The sequence below is a fragment of the Anopheles gambiae genome, chromosome X (assembly GCF_943734735.2).
Source record: "Anopheles gambiae chromosome X, idAnoGambNW_F1_1, whole genome shotgun sequence".
NCBI lineage: Eukaryota > Metazoa > Arthropoda > Insecta > Diptera > Culicidae > Anopheles > Anopheles gambiae.
The window spans coordinates 7675252-7699519 of NC_064600.1; the positions used below are offsets into that span (position 1 = coordinate 7675252).

At 52.0% G+C, this 24268-nt stretch overlaps 3 protein-coding genes across 3 annotated transcripts; 1 reads left to right on the top strand and 2 right to left on the bottom strand.

Annotated features, from left to right (window-relative positions):
- Nucleotides 1-1599: 1599 nt before the first annotated feature.
- On the bottom strand, nucleotides 1600-9788 carry LOC1271818 (putative vitellogenin receptor). The gene is made up of 5 exons (XM_310672.6): nucleotides 9451-9788; nucleotides 9111-9320; nucleotides 7456-8967; nucleotides 5768-6436; nucleotides 1600-5023 (listed from the first exon to the last, which is right to left on the bottom strand). Exons 1-5 carry the CDS (start codon nucleotides 9596-9598, stop codon nucleotides 1842-1844), a joined length of 5721 nt encoding a protein of 1906 aa, XP_310672.6. The 5' UTR covers nucleotides 9599-9788; the 3' UTR covers nucleotides 1600-1841.
- A 2179-nt stretch (nucleotides 9789-11967) lies between these two features.
- LOC1271817 (activating signal cointegrator 1 complex subunit 2) lies at nucleotides 11968-16380 on the bottom strand. Its single transcript, XM_310671.6, has 5 exons — nucleotides 16053-16380; nucleotides 15916-15993; nucleotides 14114-14271; nucleotides 13650-14040; nucleotides 11968-13580 (listed from the first exon to the last, which is right to left on the bottom strand). The coding sequence occupies exons 1-5, from the start codon at nucleotides 16254-16256 to the stop codon at nucleotides 12093-12095; spliced, it is 2319 nt and encodes a 772-aa protein (XP_310671.6). The 5' UTR covers nucleotides 16257-16380; the 3' UTR covers nucleotides 11968-12092.
- Nucleotides 16232-23486, top strand: LOC1271816 (protein FAN). Its single transcript, XM_310670.6, has 8 exons — nucleotides 16232-16318; nucleotides 16618-16869; nucleotides 16939-17395; nucleotides 17467-17652; nucleotides 20941-22295; nucleotides 22386-22514; nucleotides 22672-23135; nucleotides 23212-23486. Exons 2-8 carry the CDS (start codon nucleotides 16856-16858, stop codon nucleotides 23310-23312), a joined length of 2706 nt encoding a protein of 901 aa, XP_310670.6. The 5' UTR covers nucleotides 16232-16318; nucleotides 16618-16855; the 3' UTR covers nucleotides 23313-23486.
- The last annotated feature ends 782 nt before the right edge of the window (nucleotides 23487-24268 follow it).

Below are 24268 nucleotides of genomic sequence, written 5' to 3' on the forward strand. Positions count from 1 at the left end.
AGTAAGTTTAGATTCTTTGCGGCTATCAAAACGTTGCATCATTGGATAAAAACGCCTCTCAAGTGCCACAAATCCACCAAAACGACCACTAAACTGATGAATTTTCAAAATAGCAAAAAAGATGGTACGGTGAGATAACCACGCAGTGAAACTTTCCTCGCTTTGAAAGCTTTCTCTTTCCGTCTGTACTGTTGTATGACTTCGCATTGAAGTTATGCATCAATAGAACTAGAACGGCGATACGATTGTTTAAATACCTAAACTCCAATCTGAACCACGTGAGATTTGATTAATGGTGTTTCGATGGTGTTGATACCCTCGTATCTGTCCTCACGACCATTCTTATAGATTTTTTGATCAGAAGGTATATAGGCCATGATTAGATGGACCTAGGCGAAACACATTTGCATGAAAAGGACAGCAATATGCAGCTTTCTTTTTTTTTCTAAGGATATTTTATTTTCCAGTCGTTTAGCTTAATCTGCTATTGTTATAGAGATTCCGAAACCGACTCCGATTACGAAACCAATTCTGATATCCGAGCCAATTCCGATTCTGGAGCCGATTTAGATTCCGGAACCGATTCTGATTCCGGAGCCGGCTCTGAAGATAATTCCGGAGCCAATTCCGGAGCCGATTTCAAATCCGAAGCTGATTCACATTCCGAAGCCGATTCCAGAATTGCGGTTTCGGAATCGTGGGATTCCGATTGCGGAACCGATTCTGATTCCGGAGCCAATCCCGGAGCCAATTCCGGAGCCGATTCCAATTCCGAAGCCGAATTCCGATGCCGGAATCGGTTCCGTAGTCGATTCCGTAATCGATTCCAAAAACTGAATCCTGACTTTTCATTTCGATTTTTTCCATCGCTAGTCGAAACGACGCAAGATCTCGGGCTAAAAAGAATCCTCAAAGGCTCAGTTTGGCAGACGGTAAACGACTGCAACAAACAGCAAAAAAAAGCTGATAGCACCATCTGTTGGTGAGACCAGGAACCATCCAGTGAGGCTGTCCTCGTCTTGATCCATCCCACGGTACTGATGTATGGATTTGCTCTGAAAATATACATCGCCAGAGCTAGAACGGTAATTCAATTGTTTAAATACTGAACTCTAAAAAACCTATGTCCATTTTTTGAATTCATCTTGATCGGAAAGTGTGCAAGTGCAATTTACCTGGCGCTCTAGCAGCAATCGAACAAGATTTCGAACATGAAAAATGTATGGGATTTGACATGTTCGATTTGTTGGTTGTTCGCTGTAAATGCAATAAAAGAGGGAAGTGATAAAGGAAATGCGACAGCTCCACTAAGCACACCAGTGAGGATTTTCGACCGTAGAATTCTGAGAACCAATCTGGGATAACCAGCCCTTTTAAATTCTAGTTACGGCGGTCCCGTGGTACAGTCGTCAACTCGAACGACTCAATAACATGCCCGTCATGGGTTCAAGCGCAGAATGGACCGTCCCCCTGTAGCAAGGATTGACTATCCGGCTACGTGGTAATGAATTAAGTCTCGCAAGCCTCTGCATAGACCGGCATGTCCGCGTAGGACGTTACGCCAAATAGAAGAAGAAATTCTAGTTAATAAAACGAGCCTTTTTAAATCTAGCTACATCCACTCGGTTCCCCAGCACGAACGGATGCGGAATGTTTTATTTTACGTTCTAAAACATACACATATTCCAGCAGAAAGTTTCACAGGCGGCGAAACGAAAACGGCCATGCGAAAGGACAGTCGAGGGCGGCACGAGGGTTAAAAGCACAACAATAACAAAAACAACACCCATTGCTCTACCCCCGGGGCCCAAGTGCATACATTTAGGCGCTCGCGGAACCCCTCAAACGATCAGCCGCTCGTGCAGATCGTCGTCGCAGTTGTAGTACGGCGTGTCGGTCGAGCCGACCGCAAAGTTCTGTATGTCCGGCCCGTTGCCGTCCGTGGCGCCGCTGATCGCCGACAGCGCGTCCGCCTCGGCCGGATGCTGCACCAGCGTGAGCACGTTCCTTCCCTCCACCTTGCACAGCTCCACCTGCGCGTACTCGCTCGTGCTCAGCTCGGTGTTGTTGAAGTGTATGCCGACGTCAAACTTGTGCTGGAACCGCTGGCGATAGACGTACCACCCGGCCCCGACCGTCGCACCCACGAGCGTCACGTACAGCAGCACGTGCAGCAGGCCGGCCAGCCAGCCGGCCCCTTCGTCGTCGGCACCGTCTGTCGTTGGCTGCGCCGGCGCTGCCGCCCCAACCAGCACGGTGCCGCGGTACGGTTTCATCGCGCGGGCCCCATCCTTCGGCTCGGCACACCGATCGCCCTCCGCTATCTCCAGCCCGTTCTCGCAGATGCAGCGAGCGACCGGCCCGACGGCCACGCACAGATGCGTGCAGTTGGCCCGGTCGCACACGTTCGGCACCATCGGCTGGCGCGATTCCTGCACGACCAGCAGCAGCCCGGTCGGCGGCACGTTCACGCGGTACGGCTCGCACCGGTACTGGCCGTACAGCTGGCACTGGCCGATCGAGCCGGGCGGGGCCCGGTTCACCACCAGCGCCTGGTTCTCGTACACGCTCAGCTGCACCGGCTGGTGCAGCAGGCCGGGCTGGTCCTCGGCGAGCACGCGCTGCCCCTGGCCGAGGTAGTCGACGCGCCGCAGCGTGTTGCCGGCGAGCTCGGTGTAGTAGAGCAGCTGGGCCTGCGGGTCGACCGCGAGCGCCGACACGATGCCCGCCTGCTTGGTGACGATCTCCTGCAGCGACCCGTCCAGCCGGGCCCGGTACACGATCGTGTGCGGCACCTGGAAGATCCAGGAGAACAGCAGCGCGTAGAACAGGTACCGGTTGACCGGGTCGACCGCGACCGCCTTCACGTAGTTGCGCTGGGAGAAGGAGGCGACGCGGGCGCACGCCCCCCGCCCGAAGTGGCACACCTTGAGCGAGGGTTCGGTCGCGTCGGCAAAGTACACGTTGCCGGCGACCCAGTCGACCGCCAGCCGGTCCGGCCGGCCCACGTTCGCCAGCACGCGCGTCTCGTTCGTGCGCAGATCGTGCTCGTACAGGGCGGCCCCGTTCTCGGCGGCGTAGTACAGCCGGCGCTGGCGCACGTCCAGGTCGAGGGCGGTGATGCGGCTCCCGTTCGTACGCAGCACCGTGTCGATGCGGGGCGGCTGCTGCAACGTCAGCTGCCGCACCTGGTCGAGGGCGGTGTAGAGTAGGTGCGGCGCCGGCCCCACCGACTTGCAGGACGCCTTGTCGGGGCGCAGCATGAAGCCGTCGTGGCAGGCGCACCGGTACGAGCCGTGCACGTTGGCGCACTGCTGGGCGCACGGTTGCCCCCGGGCGCACTCGTTCACGTCGGTGCAGGTTTTCCGGTCGCCCGCCAGCTCGTACCCCTCGAGACAGGCGCAGATCGAGCCGGCGGGGGACTTCTGGCAGATCTGGGCGCACGGACCGAGCCCGCCGGTGCAGGCGGACGCGCAGGCGCCCTCCTCGTCGTGCCCGTTGGTGCAGTCGCGCCGGCCGTCGCACAGCTTCGCCACCGGGATGCACTCGCCCGGCCCGCACTCGAACGTGTCCCGGCCGCAGTCGATCGCGTGGGTGTGGGCCGTGCTTCCGTCCGCCCCCGCCGTGCAGTTCCGCTCGTCCGAGCCGTCGTCGCAGTCCTGGTCGTGGTCGCAGCGCCACTCCTGCCGGATGCACTGGCCGTCCGCGCACTGGAACTCGCGCAGCCCGCAGTTGCTGCAGCCCGTCTCGTCCTCGCCGTGCGGGCACTCCGTCGTCCCGTTGCAGCGGGCCGCCGCCGGCAGACACGCGCCGGACCGGGCGCACCGGTACGCGGTGCCGTTCGCGATCGCCTGCTCGCTGCACTGGGCCGCCGTCGCTCCGATCCGCCCGACGCAATGCTCCTCGTCCGTGCCGTCGCCGCAGTCATCGTTGCCGTCGCACACCAACGCGCTGCTGATGCAGAACCCAACGCCGCACCGGAAGCGCCCTTCTCCGCATCGCTCCTGCTCCTTCCCCTTCCCCTCCTCCTGCTTCTTCTCTGCCGGCTGGCACGACTCGTGCTCGTCGGACGCATCGTGGCAGTCGGGGCTGCCGTCGCACTCCCAGCTGCCCGGCACGCACTGCCCACTGTTGCAGCGGAACATGCCGGCCGCGCACGTCGTCGCTGCCACGCCACCCTTACCCCCCACACCCGCACACTCCTGCTCGTCGGAGCCGTCCGGGCAGTCTGGCACCTGGTCGCACCGGGCCGTCGCATCGACGCAGAACCCGTCCGCGCAGCTGAACTGGTAGCGCGTGCAGTTGGTGCGCCGATTGTACCCCTCGCAGTTCGCCTCGTCCGACCGGTCGGCACAGTCCGGCCGGCTGTCGCACCGGCTCGTCGCGGCGATGCAGCGGCTCCCGTCCGCGCAGCGGAACTCGTTCCACCGGCAGCCGGTGGTGCCGGCGCCCGCCGGCGTCTTGCTCTCGCAGCCCTGCTCGTCCGACTGGTCCATGCAGTCGACGCGTCCGTTGCACCGCAGCCCCCTCGCCAGACACTCGCCCGACGCGCAGCGGAAGGCGCAGGCGGCCGCATCGATGCACACGCGGGCCAGCGTCGTGTTGAACACCATACCGGTCGGGCAGACGCAGGCGCTCGTGTAGAGCCCACCCGCCACGCAGATGTGCGAGCAGCCGCCGTTGCTGCGCGTGCACGGGTGGTCGGGCCGGCGGGTCGTCGGCTGGCTCGCCGCGATCGGCATCTCGTCCGGCACGGCCAGATCGGGCGGCAGCTGCACGCTGATGCGCTTCGTCGCGCCGACGTTGTGCTTGTCCGACCAGTACAGCCGCTGGGAGCCGCGGCACGTCCAGAACAGCTCGCTGCCGATGATCGCGAGCGAGACCGGCTCGCGCAGATACTCCCGGAACAGGTGGCGCGTGTCCCCCTCGAAGCTGGTGATCTCGATCCGGTTCGTGCCGCTGTCGCTCCAGAAGACGGACCGGAGGTCCTGGTCGACCGCGAAGCTGATCGTACCGTTGCTGCCTAATGGATTAAGAGAGGGGGTTGAATGGGGGTGGAAGGAGAAAAAATTTAAAATTAGCTTTAAGTAACGGTTTTTAAAACGTATTAATCTTAAAGATTTTGCTTCTCATTTTGTTTGGTCGTTTTCGTATTTTTCCACTTTTTCTTTTTTCTCTCTCTCTCTATGCTCTCTCATTCACTTTTATCTTTTTCTTCTCATTTTGTGTGTTCACTTTCGTCTTTTTTCTCTCTTCTCTCTCTATTGCTTGCTCTTATACTTTTCAGTTTCCTTTCTTCGTCTTTCTCTTCCTCTTTCTCTATCTATTTATTTTTCTGCATCTCTCTCTCCCTTTCTCTTTCTCTATCTCTTACCTTTTTCTTTTTCGTATTGTTTATTTGTTTTCTCTTTCTGTTTTTCTTCCTCTTTCGCTTACTCATTATTTTCTTTTTCGCGTTTTTTTTCTCTCGTTTTCTCTTCTCCTCGTTATCCTTTTTTCCTCTTTCTACTCATCTTCTTTCTTTTTTGTTATTGTGTCTTATCTTTTTCTTTCCCTGATTTAGTTTTTACTTATTTAATTAAAAATAGAAGTTAATTACTGTTATAACTCAAAGCGCCAAGGATTAAAAAAGAAAAAAAAACTTCTTATTTCCGTTTGGTGGTTAATCTTTAGTACCAAAAAATGGACAATAAGTAGTCAATAATCAATAAGAGAGCCTGTGAGACAACAGTGCAAATATGGGCATAAGCTAATAATACGCCCTTACCTAGCCGCTCCTCGATGACGTGCGTGTGCGGACCACGGCCGGTCATGTCCTGCCGGTCGATGTGCGTGTGGCCGGAGGGCGACCGGAGCGCCACGAACATCTTGCCCGTCTCGGGGATGAGCGCGAGTGCGACCGGCGCATCGTCCCCGAGGTAGTGCTGAATGATCGAACGATGCCGGGTCTGCAAACTATATATCTCAATAGTGGACCGTTCCGCGTCGGACCAGTACAGCGTGTTGCTTAGGTAGTCGAAAGCGAGTGCTGTTATCCGGCCGATGCCGCTCCGGACCAGCCGCTGGGTGCGGAGCGACCCGAGCTCGACCGTGTAGATCGCCCGGCGGCTGTTGTCCGCGACGAACAGCTCGCCAGTCAGGCTGTTGAACGCGAGCCGGCTGATCGTGGCGACCGGCAGCGGTTCTCCGCGCCCCGTCGCATGCCGCCCGAACGGGTGATGCTTGAGCGTCACCAGATAGTGGCCTATGCCGAGCAGGATGTCCTGCCGCTTGGCGACACTGGCGCAGCTGTGCTTGTCCCGCGACAGCTCCATTCCTTGCGGGCAGGCGCACGCGTACGTCGCGTTCGAGGTGAGCAGACAGAGATGGGTGCAGGTGTGATTCGCGCAGGCATGGCTTACCTTCGGCTGTATGCTCGAGTGATAGACGTGCACATCTGTAACGAGAGTCAGAGCGTTAGTGTGGGCTCGTCCAAAGATTGTCTATGTCTATGTCTATGTCTATGTCTATGTCTATGTCTATGTCTATGTCTATGTCTATGTCTATGTCTATGTCTATGTCTATGTCTATGTCTATGTCTATGTCTATGTCTATGTCTATGTCTATGTCTATGTCTATGTCTATGTCTATGTCTATGTCTATGTCTATGTCTATGTCTATGTCTATGTCTATGTCTATGTCTATGTCTATGTCTATGTCTATGTCTATGTCTATGTCTATGTCTATGTCTATGTCTATGTCTATGTCTATGTCTATGTCTATGTCTATGTCTATGTCTATGTCTATGTCTATGTCTATGTCTATGTCTATGTCTATGTCTATGTCTATGTCTATGTCTATGTCTATGTCTATGTCTATGTCTATGTCTATGTCTATGTCTATGTCTGTGTCTATGTCTATGTCTATGTCTATGTCTATGTCTATGTCTATGTCTATGTCTATGTCTATGTCTATGTCTATGTCTATGTCTATGTCTATGTCTATGTCTATGTCTATGTCTATGTCTATGTCTATGTCTATGTCTATGTCTATGTCTATGTCTATGTCTATGTCTATGTCTATGTCTATGTCTATGTCTATGTCTATGTCTATGTCTATGTCTGTGTCTATGTCTATGTCTATGTCTATGTCTATGTCTATGTCTATGTCTATGTCTATGTCTATGTCTATGTCTATGTCTATGTCTATGTCTATGTCTGTGTCTGTGTCTGTGTCTGTGTCTGTGTCTGTGTCTGTGTCTGTGTCTGTGTCTGTGTCTGTGTCTGTGTCTGTGTCTGTGTCTGTGTCTGTGTCTGTGTCTGTGTCTGTGTCTGTGTCTGTGTCTGTGTCTGTGTCTGTGTCTGTGTCTGTGTCTGTGTCTGTATCTGTGTCTGTGTCTGTGTCTGTGTCCGTGTCCGTGTCCGTGTCCGTGTCTGTATCTGTGTCTGTGTCTGTGTCCGTGTCTGTGATACCTACCAAATATCATACGATCGTGAACGAGCGTTTGCCGCATCTTGCCGGTAAACTTGTCGCACGACTGGATGCTCTTGGTGTCCCAGTCGGACCAGTACAGCCGGTCGTTGAAGACCGCGATCGAAAACGGGTGCTTCAGCACATCGTCCAGCACCACCACCCGGTCGGTGCCGTCAAAGTGCATGCTCTCGATGCGCTTCAGCTTGGCGTCGATCCAGTACAGCCGCTGGTTGGGCCAGTCGAGCGTCAGCCCGTTCGGCCAGTGGATGCCGTCGCTGACGACGACCTGCTGCTCGGTACCGTCCATCCGGGCCCGCCCGATCATCGCGTTGTTGCCCCAGTCGCTGTAGAACAGCGTACCGTTCTGCGGCAGCAGCGCGATCCCGCGCGGCTTGTGCAGCTCGTCCTGCACGATCGCCCGGCAGTGGTAGCCGTCGCTCGAGCAGACGGCAATGTGCATCTGGCCGCTGTCGCTGAAGTAGATGTTCCCGGTCAGCCAGTCGAGCGCGATGTCCTCGGGCGAGATCAGGCCGGCGGTGAGCAGCTGCACCCGGTCGCTGCCGTCCTCCAGCGACCGCTCGATCGACTCCGTCTTGTGCGAGATGTCCGTCCAGTACACGTGGCTGCCGTCGTACGCCACGCCGATCACCTGCGACAGCTCCTTCGCGACGTAGTACTGGTGCAGCGAGGTCAGGTACATCGCACCGACCGCCTTCTGGGTGGTGTACAGCATCAGCGCCTCCGTGCCGGACGACAGCTCGCACGTGCGCCCGTCCCGCATCAGGTGGAACTGGTCGATGCAGGTGCAGCGGAACGAGCCGGGCGTGTTGATGCAGCCCTGCGAGCACAGCCCGTACCGGGCGCACTCGTTCACGTCCACGCACCGGCCCGCGCTCGGCTCGAACCGGAAGCCGACGCCGCACAGGCAGACCGGCTTCCCGTCCGGCAGCACCTTGCACGTCTGCGGCGCGCAGTGCAGCGCCTTGCAACCGTCCGCCGGCACCTTACAGCCCGGGCCCTCGTCGCTGCCGTCGCCGCAATCGTCCGCCCCGTTGCACACCTGCGTCACGTCCACGCAGGTGTGGTTGTTCGCGCACTCGTACTTCCCGTGCTCGAGCGTACACTCGCTCAGGCAGTGCTCCTCGTCCGAGCCGTCGCCACAGTCGTCCAGCCCGTCGCACACCCAGTGGTGCGACTGCAGGCAGTGCTTGTTGCGGCACAGGAAGCCCTTGCACTTCCCTGCGATGTCGATGCAGCCGATCGTTTCGTCCGACCCGTCCAGACAGTGCTGGACGCCGTCGCACACCAGGTCGGCCGGGATGCAGGCCCGATCGGTGCAGGTAAACTCCGCCTTGCTGCAGAGGGGCGCCCGGTGCGGCACCTCGTAGTTGTCGCAGTTCTCCTCGTCGTCCCCGCCGAGACAGTCCCGCTGGCCGTCGCACCGGCTCGAGCCGCTGATGCAGGTCGACTCGTGCCGGCACCGGTACCAGAACGGCGCCCTGCAGAGAAAGTAATCTGACAGCACGCGGTGGTTAAACAGAAGCGGGCTTTGCAAGGTTGTCATCGGCGCGGTCGCCATCGCGCTCGTTAAGCACGCACGTGTAGTACGGCACTGCACTGGCTGCTGCTGCTACTACTACTACTACTGCAACACTTACCACATCCAGACTCGTCGCTGCCGTCGGCACAGTCCTGTATATCGTTGCAGTGGCCGGCGGCAGGTATGCAGGCCCCATTTTCGCACTGGAACTCGTGTGCACCGCACGATTTGCTGGCGGCCGTGCTCTTCTTTTCCGACTCCACTTTCCCGGCACTAACGTTCGCTGCAAGCAGCACCACCGTCGCCACTAACACCACTAACCGCATATCTTTCAAACGAGCGAGGGAGTTAGAGGGAGAGAGAGAGAGATAGAGAAAGAATGAAAAAATGCACACACACGGGCGCGCGTGCCACCATTTTCTAGCGCTAGACACTACACGAGGCGCTCAACCACTTACTTGTCGCGGCAAAAGGATTCCGTTTTTCGCCCTCCTGCCTCGTGTTGCTGCCACAAATCGAACACCTTAACACACACGCACACTTAACCTCTACACCATCCAAATCCCAAAAAACCCGTTTGGTTTGCTGGGACAGTACGAAACGCATGTACGCGGGGGCGCACAGCGCCACTCACACACTCGCTGTACGCGGTTTTACACGATTCCAACGCGTACACGATACCACAGTACACACACCAACACACTCACAGAGGACCCTGGCAGAGGACACGGGAGGACACGACAAAACGCGGCGGATGCTGGAACGCAAATGAGAGCGCCTGCCCGTCCGATCGTGCGAACCTTTGCTCGGGCCTTTGCGGCGAAACAGCCGTCACCCGAACGATCGGGTTTGATCGATTTGATTCGAATAGTGGGTCGACTTTAATGCAAATGCATTGGCCATGGGTTTGGTTTGAGCAGTAGAGCATATAGCTGAAGCATTTCAAACACAAAGCAGAATACTATTGAACTCTTTTTAGGCCATCAAAAAAGAAACGAAGTAACTAGTTAATCTATCTTTTAACCAAACAGTAATATATTTTTTTTATTTATTTCCACACCTAAGCACTATGTCTTGACTGTTTTGTGATTAACTATATAATGTCTAATTATGTCTAATTGCTAAGTTATTTAGATGTCAAAATGCAAGTGCGATCGTGGGATCGTTCTGGTGTTATCCAATGCTCCGCAGTGCTAGCAGGATTCGTCTGGTCGGCATGTGCAGGTGCACAGGTGCAAAACAAATGTCTAGAACGCCTTCCGAGCTACCACAGTGAAACCTGGATAAATGAGCACTAAGAGGGTTGGGGAAAAGGATCTGTTTTTTTTCGGGGCTTTTTACCCCTACATACAGTGTTACTTTTAAAATATTTTTTTTTCATGTGATATGTAAATTTGATATGGGGAGTTCCTGTGGTACAGTCGTCAAAAGTACGGCATGTCCACGTTAGACGTTACGCCAAATAGAAGATGTAAAGTTAGTCAATGAATTCTAATTCTCTTATTTTCTATTATCCTAAGTGATACGCGTCTAATTCGTTTGATAGCTCCGTTAGTAGTGATGATAGGTAAAGTGGCCAAACATCCAGTAGAGTCGACTCCGATGCGACTCCGATAATTTCGAACTTTCGGTGTCGTTCGAAATCTTCTGGAGCCTTTCAGAATCACCCGGAGTCAGAGTCGTCCGGAGTCGTCCGGAATTAGCCGGAGTATACGCAATGCACACGCAAAGCGACAGACAAAAAAACACACCGAAATAAAATGCCCGATCACAAGAGCATTGCACTGGACTGCTGTAGTTGACTCCTATCGACTCTGAACGACTCCGAATGACTTCGACTTCTGTCGATTTCGGGCGACTCCGGACTGCTCCGGCTCCAGGAACTGGTTTCGATTTTACCGGCGTTGGAGTCGGACTAATAATCGGAGTCGTAGGTGCGCTTCAGATCTGATGTGATATTGTTCACAACTAGTGACTTCCAGAGCAGTTTTGGCTTCAAATACTGGGAAAAATCGATCGCCAATTGCATGACCTAAAGGCCTCCGTGGTCCTTCCGACCATTAATGTAAGGAACTCTCTTGGTCGCGACTATCCAGGTTACACTGTTACGAGTATAGAATTCACTGTACTGTCGTTAAATGACACAGGGCAGCCAGACAGGATCAGGAGGATTGGAAGACTTCAGACACGCAATGAAGGAAACAAGTCCTGCATGTTACAGGATGTGTTGAATCGCCTTTTAGATGAAAATCTGGCCCCATGTTCTTGGTTCCTATTTTACGAAGACATTCTTCAAATCTCACAACTTAACAGCGTGCCCATCATTGGGTCAAGTCCCGTATAGACCGTGCACGCCCATATGCAGGACTGATTATTCTGCTGTGTGGACAATCCATAAGTCACTGATAGCCAATTCCAACAGTGGTAAAGGCAAGCCTTTTAGACAATTGTTGTGCCGAAGAATACGAAGAAGACATTGATGCTCTATGTGTCTTACAGTGTATCATCGTTATCATCAAATATCGTTTTTAGAATGGTGATATTAGGCGATATACATAACTTCGCAATCAGTTACTTCAGTTGACTCACTTACTCTGGACTTGGCTTGAATACTGGAGGTTTCGAATACGAGAAATGATGTCTGAAGTCGTCTAATTATCCTATATATCCTCAGCGAGAAACCTACTGCAATACTACCAGGACCAGCTTGAATTTTAAATTATCAGTTTTGGAAGAATTTGGAGGAATGCAGGATCCCGTAGAAACTCGTCGACGGAGTCTCTGATGAGACTCTCGCTGTCTCAAGGATGAAAAAATAATAAGCAAATCCTTCGATGCAAACTGATTAGAACCTCATCCTTATCTCACCGCACAATCGGCTTTTCGTTAAAGTTTCAACGTCTGTTATAGTTGAGAATACTAAAATATTTCATTAAATTTCGTAGAATAATAATGAAAACCGACAAAAAAGAATCAAACCAAATGAGTTATAATTAAAATGGTTTTATGATACAATTGAACGAATTATACTGCCCGAAAATCACACACTAACATACAGCAACACCATCACTTCTGCCTTCACTCCTGCCCCGCTCACCCACTACGACGGCAGCATACCGCGGTTGCGCTTGTAGCTCGCGCCCTGCTTGCGATTGTGGTTGCCGCTCGTCGCCTTGTGCTCGTTCTTGTGCCTTCGGTTGAGCAGCACCTTCGCGTCCTGGCCCTGGCCCTTCGGTTTGCCCCGCACGTCCGCCTCCTTGGGGCTAGGCCCGGCCGCCGCACTCCCGTGCCTCCGCAGGTACTTGCTGTTCAATCGCTCCTCGTACCGCTTCCGCGCCAGCTCCGGATTTTCGCAGAACGCCATCGCCCCATTCCGGTTCGCGCCCTGCTCCGACTGCTCCTCCTCGCTTTCCTGCTCCTCCTCGCTGCTCTCTGCGTCCACGGCGTCCGCGAGCGCGTTTCGGGCGCCCTTGGCTACCTTCACGTGGCGCGATTCGCTCTCCGCCATCGCCTCGAACGAATCGTCGTACTCGTCGTCGTCGTCCGGTTCCTGCTCCGCGATCAGATCGTACTTCCGGTAGAAGTGGCGCATCTGCTGGACGTGGCTCTTGTCGTCCAGCAGCTCGGTCAGCGTGCGCGGCTGCCCCGGCATGCCCTTGCCCTTCTTGATGATGCCCTTCACCTTGTCGTTCACCATCACGTCGAACTCGTCGCCATCGTAGATGTTCAGCCGGTCGATGCCGGTGCGCAGGTAAAACTCGTCGAGCGGATCGGCCGGTATATGCGGCTGGTCGCCGCCGGAGGACGGGACACCGCTCGGTCCGCTCGCCGCATGGTCCTGCTCGAGCAGCACGCTGACCGCCTGCTCCACGTTGTCGTACGCGCGCACGACCTTGCGCACCTGCTCCACTGCCAGGTCCGGCAGCAGCTCCATGATGTAGCGCACGTTTTGCTCGACCCGCTGCTCCTCCTCGGACAGGCTGGCACCGTCGTTTGCGGGCGATTCGTCCCGCTCTTGCTGTTCCGCTGATGCCGCCGGAGCAGCTGGCTGCTTCGGGCGCTCCCTCGCGTACGCCTTCTGGATGAAGTCGTACTTCACCTGGTCGACCGACTGGTAGCCCACCTGCACAATCGCCAGGTCGTCCTCGATGTCGTACAGGCTCTTGTAGTCGCCCACGAATACACTGTTCGCCAGGCACTCCGTCAGTATGCCGATGAACCGGTCCGCCGCCAGCAGGCTGTCGCCCGACCCGTCCATGATCTTCTCCAGCTGCACGCTCAGCACCGACCGGAACGTTTCCAGCAGCTCCACCCGCATATCGTTCAGCGCGGCCAGGTAGTGGGACTGCCGGTTCACCTCGTGGATGTTCCGGTACAGCACGATCAGCACGTTGTCGTAGAAGTTGCTGAGCGCAAACTCCACGCCCAGCTCGGCGCAGATCGTGCGCAGCGTAGGCGAAACGGTTACCAGCTGCACCAGCACGCTGCTGCAGTCCTGCGCGTACAGCGTGAGATCGTTCAGCGTCGCCTCGGACACGGTCGCATCGGCCAGCTCCGACTCGCAGCGCGTCTGGATGATGTTGAATGCCTGCCAGCAGAGACAGAGGTCAATTTAGTACAGTTTAACGGAACCCGCAGGCGAAACACACACACTCACGTTCAACAGGTAGCTTAATCCGTGCTTCAGATCCTGGATGTACTTTGGCTGCAGCTGCAGCACCGTGTCCAGTATGCGCGCAATCTGCGCATCGTTGTCCCGGCTGTAGACCGAGATCAGATCGAACAGGAACGGCACGGTGACGATGAAGTGCTTGTACACCAACTTGCCGTAAAACTCGGGCTCCATCCAGCACGTGCCGCTCTCGCGCACCGTGGTCAGCCGGCAGATCACCCGGAACACGTGCGCATGGGCCGCCGTGTAGAGCGGCAGGACGCGTTCGTTATCTAGCGCCTTCAGCACCGGCACGAGATAGAACGGGAGCGCATTCTGCATGAACGACACGACACTCTCCAGCGCCGTCGCGTTGTGCACGATCGTGGACCAGAATCTAAAGGGAAATTCGTATCAATCAAGCGGAATGAGGAGAAAGGCCGAAATTTAGCACCATCGGGCATACTCACTTGTGATACTCGAGATTTAGTAGATGCTTCATGTCCTTAATAAACCACTCCGTTTCGTTTGCCCACTGCTCCAGGAGGGCATCGCCGACGGGTTCCTCCCCATTGACCAGGAATGCGGTGTACTTGGTGAAGCATCGCCCATCTTTCCAGGTTGTGTGCTAGAAAAGAAACAAAAACAAATGAGCAGCACGATGATTTGAGCAATTTTGGAATTGGTTAGGACTCATATGACCAGCTCTCAAGGCTCTCAAAAAATTAGTGATTGACATTTTCAAACATTTCTGAGTTCTTACGACATATTGCATCGTTTTGATATTGGTGAATCGTTGTTAAGTATAGCAACCAGAAAAACATCATATTCCTGGAAACCAGACTTGATGCGTAACTAGCAACATTGGAGACTTATAACTTTTGAATGAGTAATGCAATATTTTGATGAGAATTAAATCAACCAGTGCAGTTCCTAAAGCTCTGCATAGACCGGTTCCACTCGTAATCATTTTCAAGTTATACGGCCAGAGCATTACCTCTGTTAGTCGAAATCCGCCCGGCGCTCATTTTAAAGTGAGCATACAGCACCCAGGACTGTCTAAGAACGAGGTCAAATATTAGCCAAAATTGGTTTGGCCATCTTGGATGCCATTTGACAGCAGAAAGCCCTTGAAAATTCATCAAACCCTCAAACCGCTAAATCGAACTTTTGGCTACTTGTTCTAAGCTAGCGGTCCTGATAACATGCCGGGGATAGTAGTTACTTCCAGCACTTCTAGGCATCACCACTCATTATCATTTTCAACATTTCACTTCAATGTAGGTGTTTCCCAGCTATTTGTAAAAAAAAACCTGGATATTTCTGTATACAAAAAAGGAGACAAATCCTCAATTTATAGATAGAATAGATCTATTTCAATGCTCTGTGAAGCCAGCAAATTGTTTAAGTTATTGATTCATTAGCACCTAGCAATAGGAACTTTTCACCATTTAACACCACTACAACATGGGTTTATACCAATGTACCGTTATTTCATTCACTCATTCTTGTGCTCCATTAACGCATCCGTTGCATTTTGTATTTTTGGCAAGCCTCTACCACGATCTGAGACAGTAAAGGATTTAGGCGTCTTACTTGACAATAAACTTTGTTTGGACAAACATGTTGACTCGGTAATAACGAATGATAACAGGGTGCTAGGAAAGGAATCTAAGGACAAGCAGAATGTTCCACGATCCACTGTATTGGAAACATTAGATAACCGAAGACTAGTTGCTCAGTGCATGTTTGTTTTTAAGTACTGACATAGATGCACCTCAATTGTTCTCTTGTCAATTGGTACGTCCCAAGTAGAAATTTAAGAAATTGAGAATTGTTATACATTGAGCATCATTCTCGCTTGTATTGTGCTAGGGATCCTTTACTTTTTTTGTTCAAAACTTTTAATGACTACTCGAGTGTAATTGGCTTGTCCTTTGATGTTATCAAATGTTTGGGACGCTTAAAAGAACATATCGCACTAGATCATAGAAACGTTTAGTTATAGGTCCCTTAGTGTTTAAGAGATGTGTGTAGGAAACATGGAATTTAAGTCCTCTCTGGGTTCAGAATCAATTCCACGACCACTATTCAGATTCAGTAGGGGTTCGCGATTGATACCAAGATCCAAGAGGTTTTTGGTGTTTAATCGTTCCACCTTCATGAAGGTTGGAAGGAAACCATTTTTTCTATCCAAATTGCCGATTATATTAGCGTTTGACTCGTCACTGAAGAATCGAACGAATCGAACCGGCACACGGACATTACTTACCAGTGCAGCGACACTTCGCTGTACGCCATTCTCCGTGTGAGCGATCTTCTTCAGGTTCAGGGGAAGTGTGGCATCATCCTGTCAAGCGAATGCAATCCGGTTAGTGATATAAATCATCTTAAAAAACGCATCCTTACCTTATTCTTGTCACTCATGGTGCTTCTAGTAATGTGTCTTAAGAAAATCCTTTTTTTGTTCCTACGATTGCATCGACGCAATGCTTGCTTTGCAACAAAACACAGCTGTGTACGATTTAATATGTTTGCTGTGTTTTTTTCCCCCTCCTTCTTCTGGCTTCGTACGATGTGTCCAGTCGCATTCTGACTTGATAGGTGTGTCATGTCAACACGTGTACATTTTGTAAATTTATTACAAAATATTGTAAAAAAAACCTGTTTACTTTGTAGCTACGATACGCTTAGGAATTAACTTTGTGTTGTCTTTTTCCCTTTAATTTTCAATGAATTTACGGCGAATTTCATTCTTTGCTTCTGCCACAACAGTGCTCGCCAACTGTTGTAGGACCCCTTGCATATATATTTTCTGCGACCCACATGCATCAAGGACACGTATTTTGGAGTCTTTGTTTAACGTTTAATTCTGTTGTAAATTTTACATTGATTGTGGGAATAAATTTTGTACAAAATGTATTGTAATAAGCTTTTGTCTAAAAAAAAAAACCATTTCTTTCACGGAGCATAGGTTGACGACCACTGAGCTACAAAACTTGCTGTAGGCCTCTTTCCCTGGCACACAAATGTAAACAAACACCAAACGCCAAACGTAGCGGCGTCCCAGCTGACAGCTGATTGTTATTGTTGTTTCGGCTGCGCTTCGGCAGCAGTGCGATACCGGATCTGCGGTTGGCAAGATAACCTTTGTCGGCTCTTCTCCCGCTGCCTGCTGATACTGGATCGCCCGGAGCCGCGGCCACGGAGCAATGGAAAAGCAAAGGTAACACAGCGACAGCTTAACATCCCGCACACGACCGCACTACAGCACACTGCTCCATCTGCGTACCAGGTTCTCGCTGCTGCTGCTCGAGCCGAACGAAATCTACTTCGAGGACTTCTCGGTCGACATCGTGCGGCTGGGCGGGACGGCGGATGGCCGCTGCACCGAGCCGGACCTGCAGACGGCCGGCCGGCTCAAGATGTGCTCCCGGTCGCTGGTGTTCGAGGCGAAGGGGGCCAGCGCCGGCCAGCCGCTCATCAAGATCATGTACAAAGACTGCACCACGATCGACCGGCAGCACCAGGACGGTAGCGAGCCGGCCAGCGGCGACGGCCAGCGGCTTGCCATCCGGTGCCGCCAGTACATCGAAATGCTCGACCGGGGCCAGATACAGCCGTACCGGTTCGTGCAGCAGGAGTGCACCTTTCTGTTTCACTTTCACTACGCCAAGCTGGACGAGTGCCTGCAGCAAATCTGCCAGCTGTACCGTGCCTCCACGCTGCCGTCCTACGAGCAGAACAGTATGGTGAGTGGGGTTAGATGGGTCCCTCTTATTTCGATGGTTTTCTCAACGTTTGTCTTTCGCGCCTTTCGCAGATAGCGACGATCGTGTACTCGCGGCACAGTCGCGTCAAGTTCAATCCACTCTGGCTGAACAACCTGTACGAGCGGACGGTGGCGGACTTTCAGGTGGAGGAAATCAATCCGCTGGTCGTGAATCCGGGCCGGCTGCTCGTCACCAACGCGTTCATCTATTTCCAGTACTACAACAACATTAGCACGGTAGGCGGGAAGCGGGGGAAATAACATTCTGATTGCATTATGTTTGAGCGTAAGATTGCAAACAAGCAACAACAAACGTGATGTGACTCCTAACCCGATGCAAAGTAACCTACAGCCTTTTGGGCGTTCTTTTCGTACCGGTCTAAACCTGCCTGCTCTTTGCGGTCTGCCCGATTCGCGTTTAAAAAGGGCAGCGATTTCGGATCGGAAAAAGGAGGGTATTCATTCCGCTCACTGCTGGGAAGGAGCGATACTGCTTCAGCAGGTTTTTTTCGCTGATTGATAATTAAACCACAACCCAGGATCGGTTCAATTGTCTATTCAATAGCTGAGCTGGTTCCTGCAAGACGGGACGGGATCAATTCCCCCCTAGAGACCGTCGCTCCGTAGCAAAGCGTGAATATCGGGATGTGCGTGGTGCTTCATCACTCTGGAGAAGAGCCTATAAGCGGTCCTATAATAAGTAATGATGTGCGTAAAACGCACAGTTAGTTAGTTTATTTGTAGAATTAAAGCTAACTAAAGGCCTGCTGATGCAATTTGTGAATATAGGGACATTGAAATCAATTTGTGAAAATGAGGGTACGCGTAAAAAAAACGATTTATTCCAACACTCGAACACTCTAAAGGTTTGTTATCATAAGCACGAAAATGAATTTCACAAGAAAAGAGTAGCAGGTAGTTTTATGCTTTGAAGATATTTTGAACAGTATTTGAAACGATTTTGCATAGGAACTTGGCGTAACGTCCTATCATGCCGGCCTATCCAGACTTTCGGGACTTATTGGTACCACGCCGCTGGATAAGTCAGTCCCCGCTGCGGAGGGACGGTCCTTTGTAGACTTGAACCCACCATGGCAATGTTGTTTAGTCGAGTTGACGAAAAGTATTATTATTATTTATTAATTCACTGGATAATATAGTCCCGGTGAATGATCTTAACACAGCCTTGTAGTGAGATGTTGAAATCGAACCTCTTTGTATGACCTGCACATGGAAGTAAGCGGCTCACCTGATCCATAGTTAGTTCGACGGCAGCCGATGGCAAGCAATGGGCGTGGGCGTAGGGGAACCGTCGGGGCATACAGGTCTAGTTGTTGAAGCAGAGTTGGGCAGTCGATATAACCCGTTCATAACCCTGCGACGAATAGTTGATAGGCAATGCGAAGTCTGTCCTTTAACGGTTGTAGCCCAAGAAGCAAAAGGCGAGTTTCGTACGGCGAGTATAGGCTGCCATGGGAATAGGCTGACCGCGTATCGAGAGAGCGGAGAGCTGGACTGACAAGCTCTGATCTCGAGGCACATATGGCGTTGAGCTCTTTAGTCATTCGGAGTACGAACCCGAGAAGTAGCGACTGATGACTTCTTCCGTGTCTCGGTTAAATTGAAATTTGGTGTCTAGCACAACACCGAGAACCTTTACATGATCAGTACGCTTAATACTAGATCCATGTATATCGTAGCTATAGTGAATAGGAGCTAGAGATCTGCTGAATGTTATCACCTGGCGTTTTTCAATACATAATTTTAGCCAATTGCAGTGCACATTGGAAGAAGTTGTTTGGATGTTGCTGCAGTTCGTGGCAGTCTAATGCAGTGCGTACTGTCATATGTAATTTCACATCATCTGCAAACATAAGGAATTTGTCTGCAGATAATAGGTAGGCCCGATCGTCAATAAAAAGTGTGAATAGTAGTGGGTCCAGATTACTGCTCTAAAGCACACCGGATGATACGACTTTAGCCAGTTTAGGAACATTCCTTCAGTTCCCAGTTTTATTTTTGAAATTTTGCGAAGATCATGTTGTGATCAATGCTGTCAAGTGCCGCTATAACATCGGTGTATATGGCGTCCGTTGGGAGTAGTATTAGGTAAATCTGATTCAGAATCATGAATCTAAATGAATGTTTGAAATGATTCATGAATCTGAATCTCGGTCACATGATCTGAATGTCAAAGATTCATGAAACCCCAAAGATTCAAGGATCTCCAATGGATTGACTGGATTAATATATCTTGAAAGATTCACCAATCTCTAGGGGTTCATGAATTTGAAAGAATTCATAAATCTCCAAGGATTCATAGAGCTTGAGCTTTTCATTATTCTTCTTATTGGCGTAACAACCTATGTAGAAATTTGCGACCAAATATTGACGGTTTCTTTAACAACGCACCAGTGATAAAATAAAAGACTCGCGTTAATCTCGCTGCTTGCATCAATCCGGCAAAAGTATTTATTTTACTCTAGCGCACACGCGCGTTAAAAAAAATCCCGTGCTCTTTCTCCCGATTATTGATCGCAACTGGTCACTTCTTCTTTGCGATGCCACTCGCTTTCATTCGCTCAATATTCGGGAGCGGCTTTAACCTGGTTGATCGTGGTGGTCTAGTTCGGCTGTCACAACTGCTTTGGCAACAACCTACTTGGTCATGCCAGCCTATACAGGCTTTCGAGACATCTTGACAGTACCACGCAGCCGGATAGTTTGTTTTGCTACCGGGAGAAGGTCCATGCGAGGCTTGAATCCTCGACAAGTATGTTTTAGGTAGGATTGGGCAAATTCATTATTTTGAAAATCATACATCTGTAAAGATTCTTAAATTCCTGGAGATATATGAATTTAAATGGATTTATGAATCTTATAGATTCAAGAATCTTTGAAGATTCATGAATCATTCGAGAATATTTAATGAAAGATTTTCTCTGAAGATTTGTGAATCTTTAGAGATTCATAAATCTTTGAAGATTCGACTCGACATTCGAATCACTCTTCACTGAAGATACATATGAATAAATCTCGACGAATGATTCATGAAATCCAACACTAGTGCAGTTAGCTCGTGCTAGTGCTAGCTAGTGAATAATGTTTGGAATCATTTTAATTTATCGTTTACTTTCTACGAAGACCCCAAAAACGCTTTGGAGTGTTTTATCATATTTATCTCTAGTCTTGCTAAATATCCACCATATCGGATTCTAGTATAGCTGTGGTGCAGACATGAAGCTTTATTCAAAACAAATTTGTTGGTCTCTTCAAGTTTTTTAAATGCCGAACTTGCTGTCGTTCACTCCAAGTACGGGGAAGTAAGTAGCCGTTCCCCGCGGTACGTTGGCTGCTATTTTGTGACAAATTGCGGACGGACACATCAGACTCCTCCAATGAAATATCGAACACGATTTAGAGGACCTTTATTTTACCATTCCTTGTCAAAATGAAAATGTCTCAACTTCTCAAAGATTCGCGTTTCCATTCTCATTCACTAATCCGTTTGCTTTGCCTTTGCAGAAGCCCGTGCTGAAGGTGGCCATCCGGCACATTACCGGACTGTCAAAGCATCGGTATCTGTTGCGGCAGATCGGGCTGCGGATCCGGTGGCAGGACGAGCAGCAGCAGCAGCCGGCTGCGGCGGCGTCGGGCGGTACCGACCAGTGCCTTTACCTCGTGTTTCGCAACCAGCCGGACCGGGACGACTGCTGGCGCTGCATCGGCGAGCAGCCGGACTATGCGGCCGCCGAGCAGAGCCCCGAAAGCATGACGCTCAAGTGGCAGAACGGGCTCGTGTCCAACTACGACTACCTGCTCTACCTGAACGGGCTGGCCGACCGGTCGTTCCAGGATCTGACGCAGTACCCGGTCTTCCCGTGGATCGTCACCGACTACACCTCGCCGGAGCTGAACCTGGCCGAGCCGGGCGTGTACCGCGACCTGGCCAAACCGGTCGGCGCCCTCAACCCGGAACGGCTCGCCCGGCTGCGCAGCCGGTACGAGGAGATGGGCGAGCCGAAGTTCCTGTACGGCTCGCACTACTCCACGCCCGGCTTCGTGCTGTACTATCTCGTCCGCAAGCACCCGGAGCTGATGCTGTGCCTGCAGAACGGCAAGTTCGACCACCCGGACCGGATGTTCAACAGCGTGGCGGACGCGTACCACAACTGTCTGCACAACATGTCCGACTTCAAGGAGCTGATACCGGAGTTCTACGATCCCGAGCAGGGCGGCGACTTCCTGCAGAACGGGCTGAAGATTGACTTTGGCACGCGGTTCGACGGCACGCCGGTCGGGCACGTTGCGCTGCCGCCGTGGGCGCAAAACTCGCCCGCCCGGTTCGTGCGGCTGCTGCGCCAGGCGCTCGAGTCGGACTACGTCTCGGCCCGGCTGCACCACTGGATCGATCTGATCTTCGGCTACCGGCAGCAGGGCCAGCCCGCCCTCGACGCGGACAACGTCTTCTACCATCTCTGCTACGAAGGGTCGGTCGATCTCGGGCAGATCAACGATCTGGCCGCCCGGCACGCGATCGAGGTGCAGATATCGGAGTTTGGCCAGATCCCGCGCCAGCTCTTCCGCACCGCGCACGTGTCGAAGCTGCTGGCCGTGCCGGGACCGGTCGGGCCGGCCGGCGGGCGGATGGTGCTGCGGGCGCTCGGCGAGTACTGCACGCACAAGGATGCGATCACGGCGGTCGCGATCGATCGGGCGGTCGGGCACATCTTCACCACCAGCAAGGACGGCACGATGACGTGCTACAGCCTCGGCGAGCGGCGCAAGATACGCAGCGTGCAGCTGAGCGATCTGCCCATCAGCTCCGTCCAGCTCGCGCCGGACCGCTCCATCATACTGGGCGGCTGGGACAACACCATGTAAGTGCCGAGCTGTAGCTGTCGCCTGCTCGCATCTTAATGTGTCTCTGTTCGGTTGTTACGCTTTCCGGTTTTCTTTCCTTTCCGTAGTTTTATCTATAATTTTGACTTTGGCAAGATTTCGAGCACCATACGGGCGCACGATGATGCCGTCTCGTGCATTTCCTACGTACCGTCCTACGGCCTGCTAGTGTCCGGGAGCTGGGACTGCAGTTTGAAGTAAGTGTGACGTGTTTTTCGTTTTGTTTTGTTTTGTTTTTTTTTGTTTCGTTGTTGTCTTCTGTTTGCTGCTTCTTTCGCTTCTCCTGTGCGTTCATCTATACTTTACCTCCTTCCCGCAAAAACCGCTAATCTGCCTGTCCGGTGTGCTTTGCAGAATCTGGAACAACTACCACAACGACTCGGTCGTCGGCTACCACGTGCTGGAGGAGAAGGTCGTCTCGCTCGACACGTTCGCGGGCGAACGCACCATCCGGGTAGCGGTCGGGCTGCAGAGCGGCGAGCTGCTGCTGTACGAGCTGGACGGGCGCACCGTCCACCGGCCGACGTCGTACACGCGCGACAACCAGCAGCTGCTCCAGACGCACCGGGGCGCCGTCTGCGAGGTGCGGTTCAGCGCCAAGGGCACGCTGATCGCATCCGCCGGCGAGGACCGGCTGCTGTACGTGACGGACGCGGACAGCAGCATGACGATCTGCCGGAAGGAGCTGGCGGAAACGGTGCGCTGCCTTTGCTGGACGGTGGACGGCAAGTATCTGCTGCTGGGCGACCGGACCGGCACGCTGCACGTCTGGAACATGCTGCTGGGGGTGGTGGAGTCCGAGCTGACCCTGCACAGCGGTACGTTGCGGCTTGTTGCGATCGCATTCTTACACGCACGCGTTTGACTTACGTTCTCTTATTTCTCCCTCGTTAGCCTGCGTGTATCGTATCGAGTGCATTGACGAGAAGCGGATTGTAAGCTGCGGCAAGGATGACAATAACTACTGTGTCAAATTGTGGGATGTTGCCACGTAGCCAACATTCATGTGATAGAAAATGCAGGAGAGAGGGAGTGTGAGGATCGGGTGGGACCACTGTGTCGGGGAGGGAGGAATACTGCATGCAATACACTGTACTGATAAAAGTGGGCGCGCTTGTATGCGTCGCCAGTAACTCGCAATAAATACGTACTAACGGTTTTTTTTTAAATTACTCGTTTTTTTATTTGCCGCAAAAAACACGCTCCAACGCTGATTGTCTATACCGAATTGTTCCGAAAATCTACATAGAGCGGGTACTGCATCGGTTCCTGGTCCGGAATAGTTTTAAGAACAGGGGAACCGTTAGATGAAACATGCAGTAAGAGGTAAAGTTTTAGGACAGGTATAGGACATTGGAGTAGTTCTAGGACCGGAGTTTAGGATCCGAAGTACCGTTATAACTTATAAGGATCAGCTCTAGGATCGATTTTGGTTTCGTACCAGTTCCAGGATCGTTATTTAGGATGAGTTACTGGCTCAAAATGGAAGCGTGATTAGTTCCAGGTCCAATACTAAGCTGTGTTCCAGGACTGGTATAGGTTCGGGATTAGTTTCTGGGGCAAAAGAGACTCGGGATGGAACAACTCTTGGATCCATTTGGGCTCGGTGCCAATTCCAGGACTGTTATTGCTTTGGGGCCATTCCAGGGCCAATACTAAGATATGTTCCAGGACTGGAATAGGTACGGGATTAGTTTCTGGGGCAAAAGAGACTCGGGATGGAACAACTCTTGGATCCATTTGGGCTCGATGCCAATTCCAGGATCGTTATTCCGAGGTTAAAATGGTATGCGGGATCTGTTCCCAGAACGTTATGGATTTGGGAGCAGTTTTTAGTACTGGTATGGATTTAAAAATGAATTCCAGGAATGACCTTGGTTTATACCTTGGTTCCAGGATTGTATGAGTTTGGGATCAGTCCGAAGTTATGACTATGGCTTAGAGATCATTT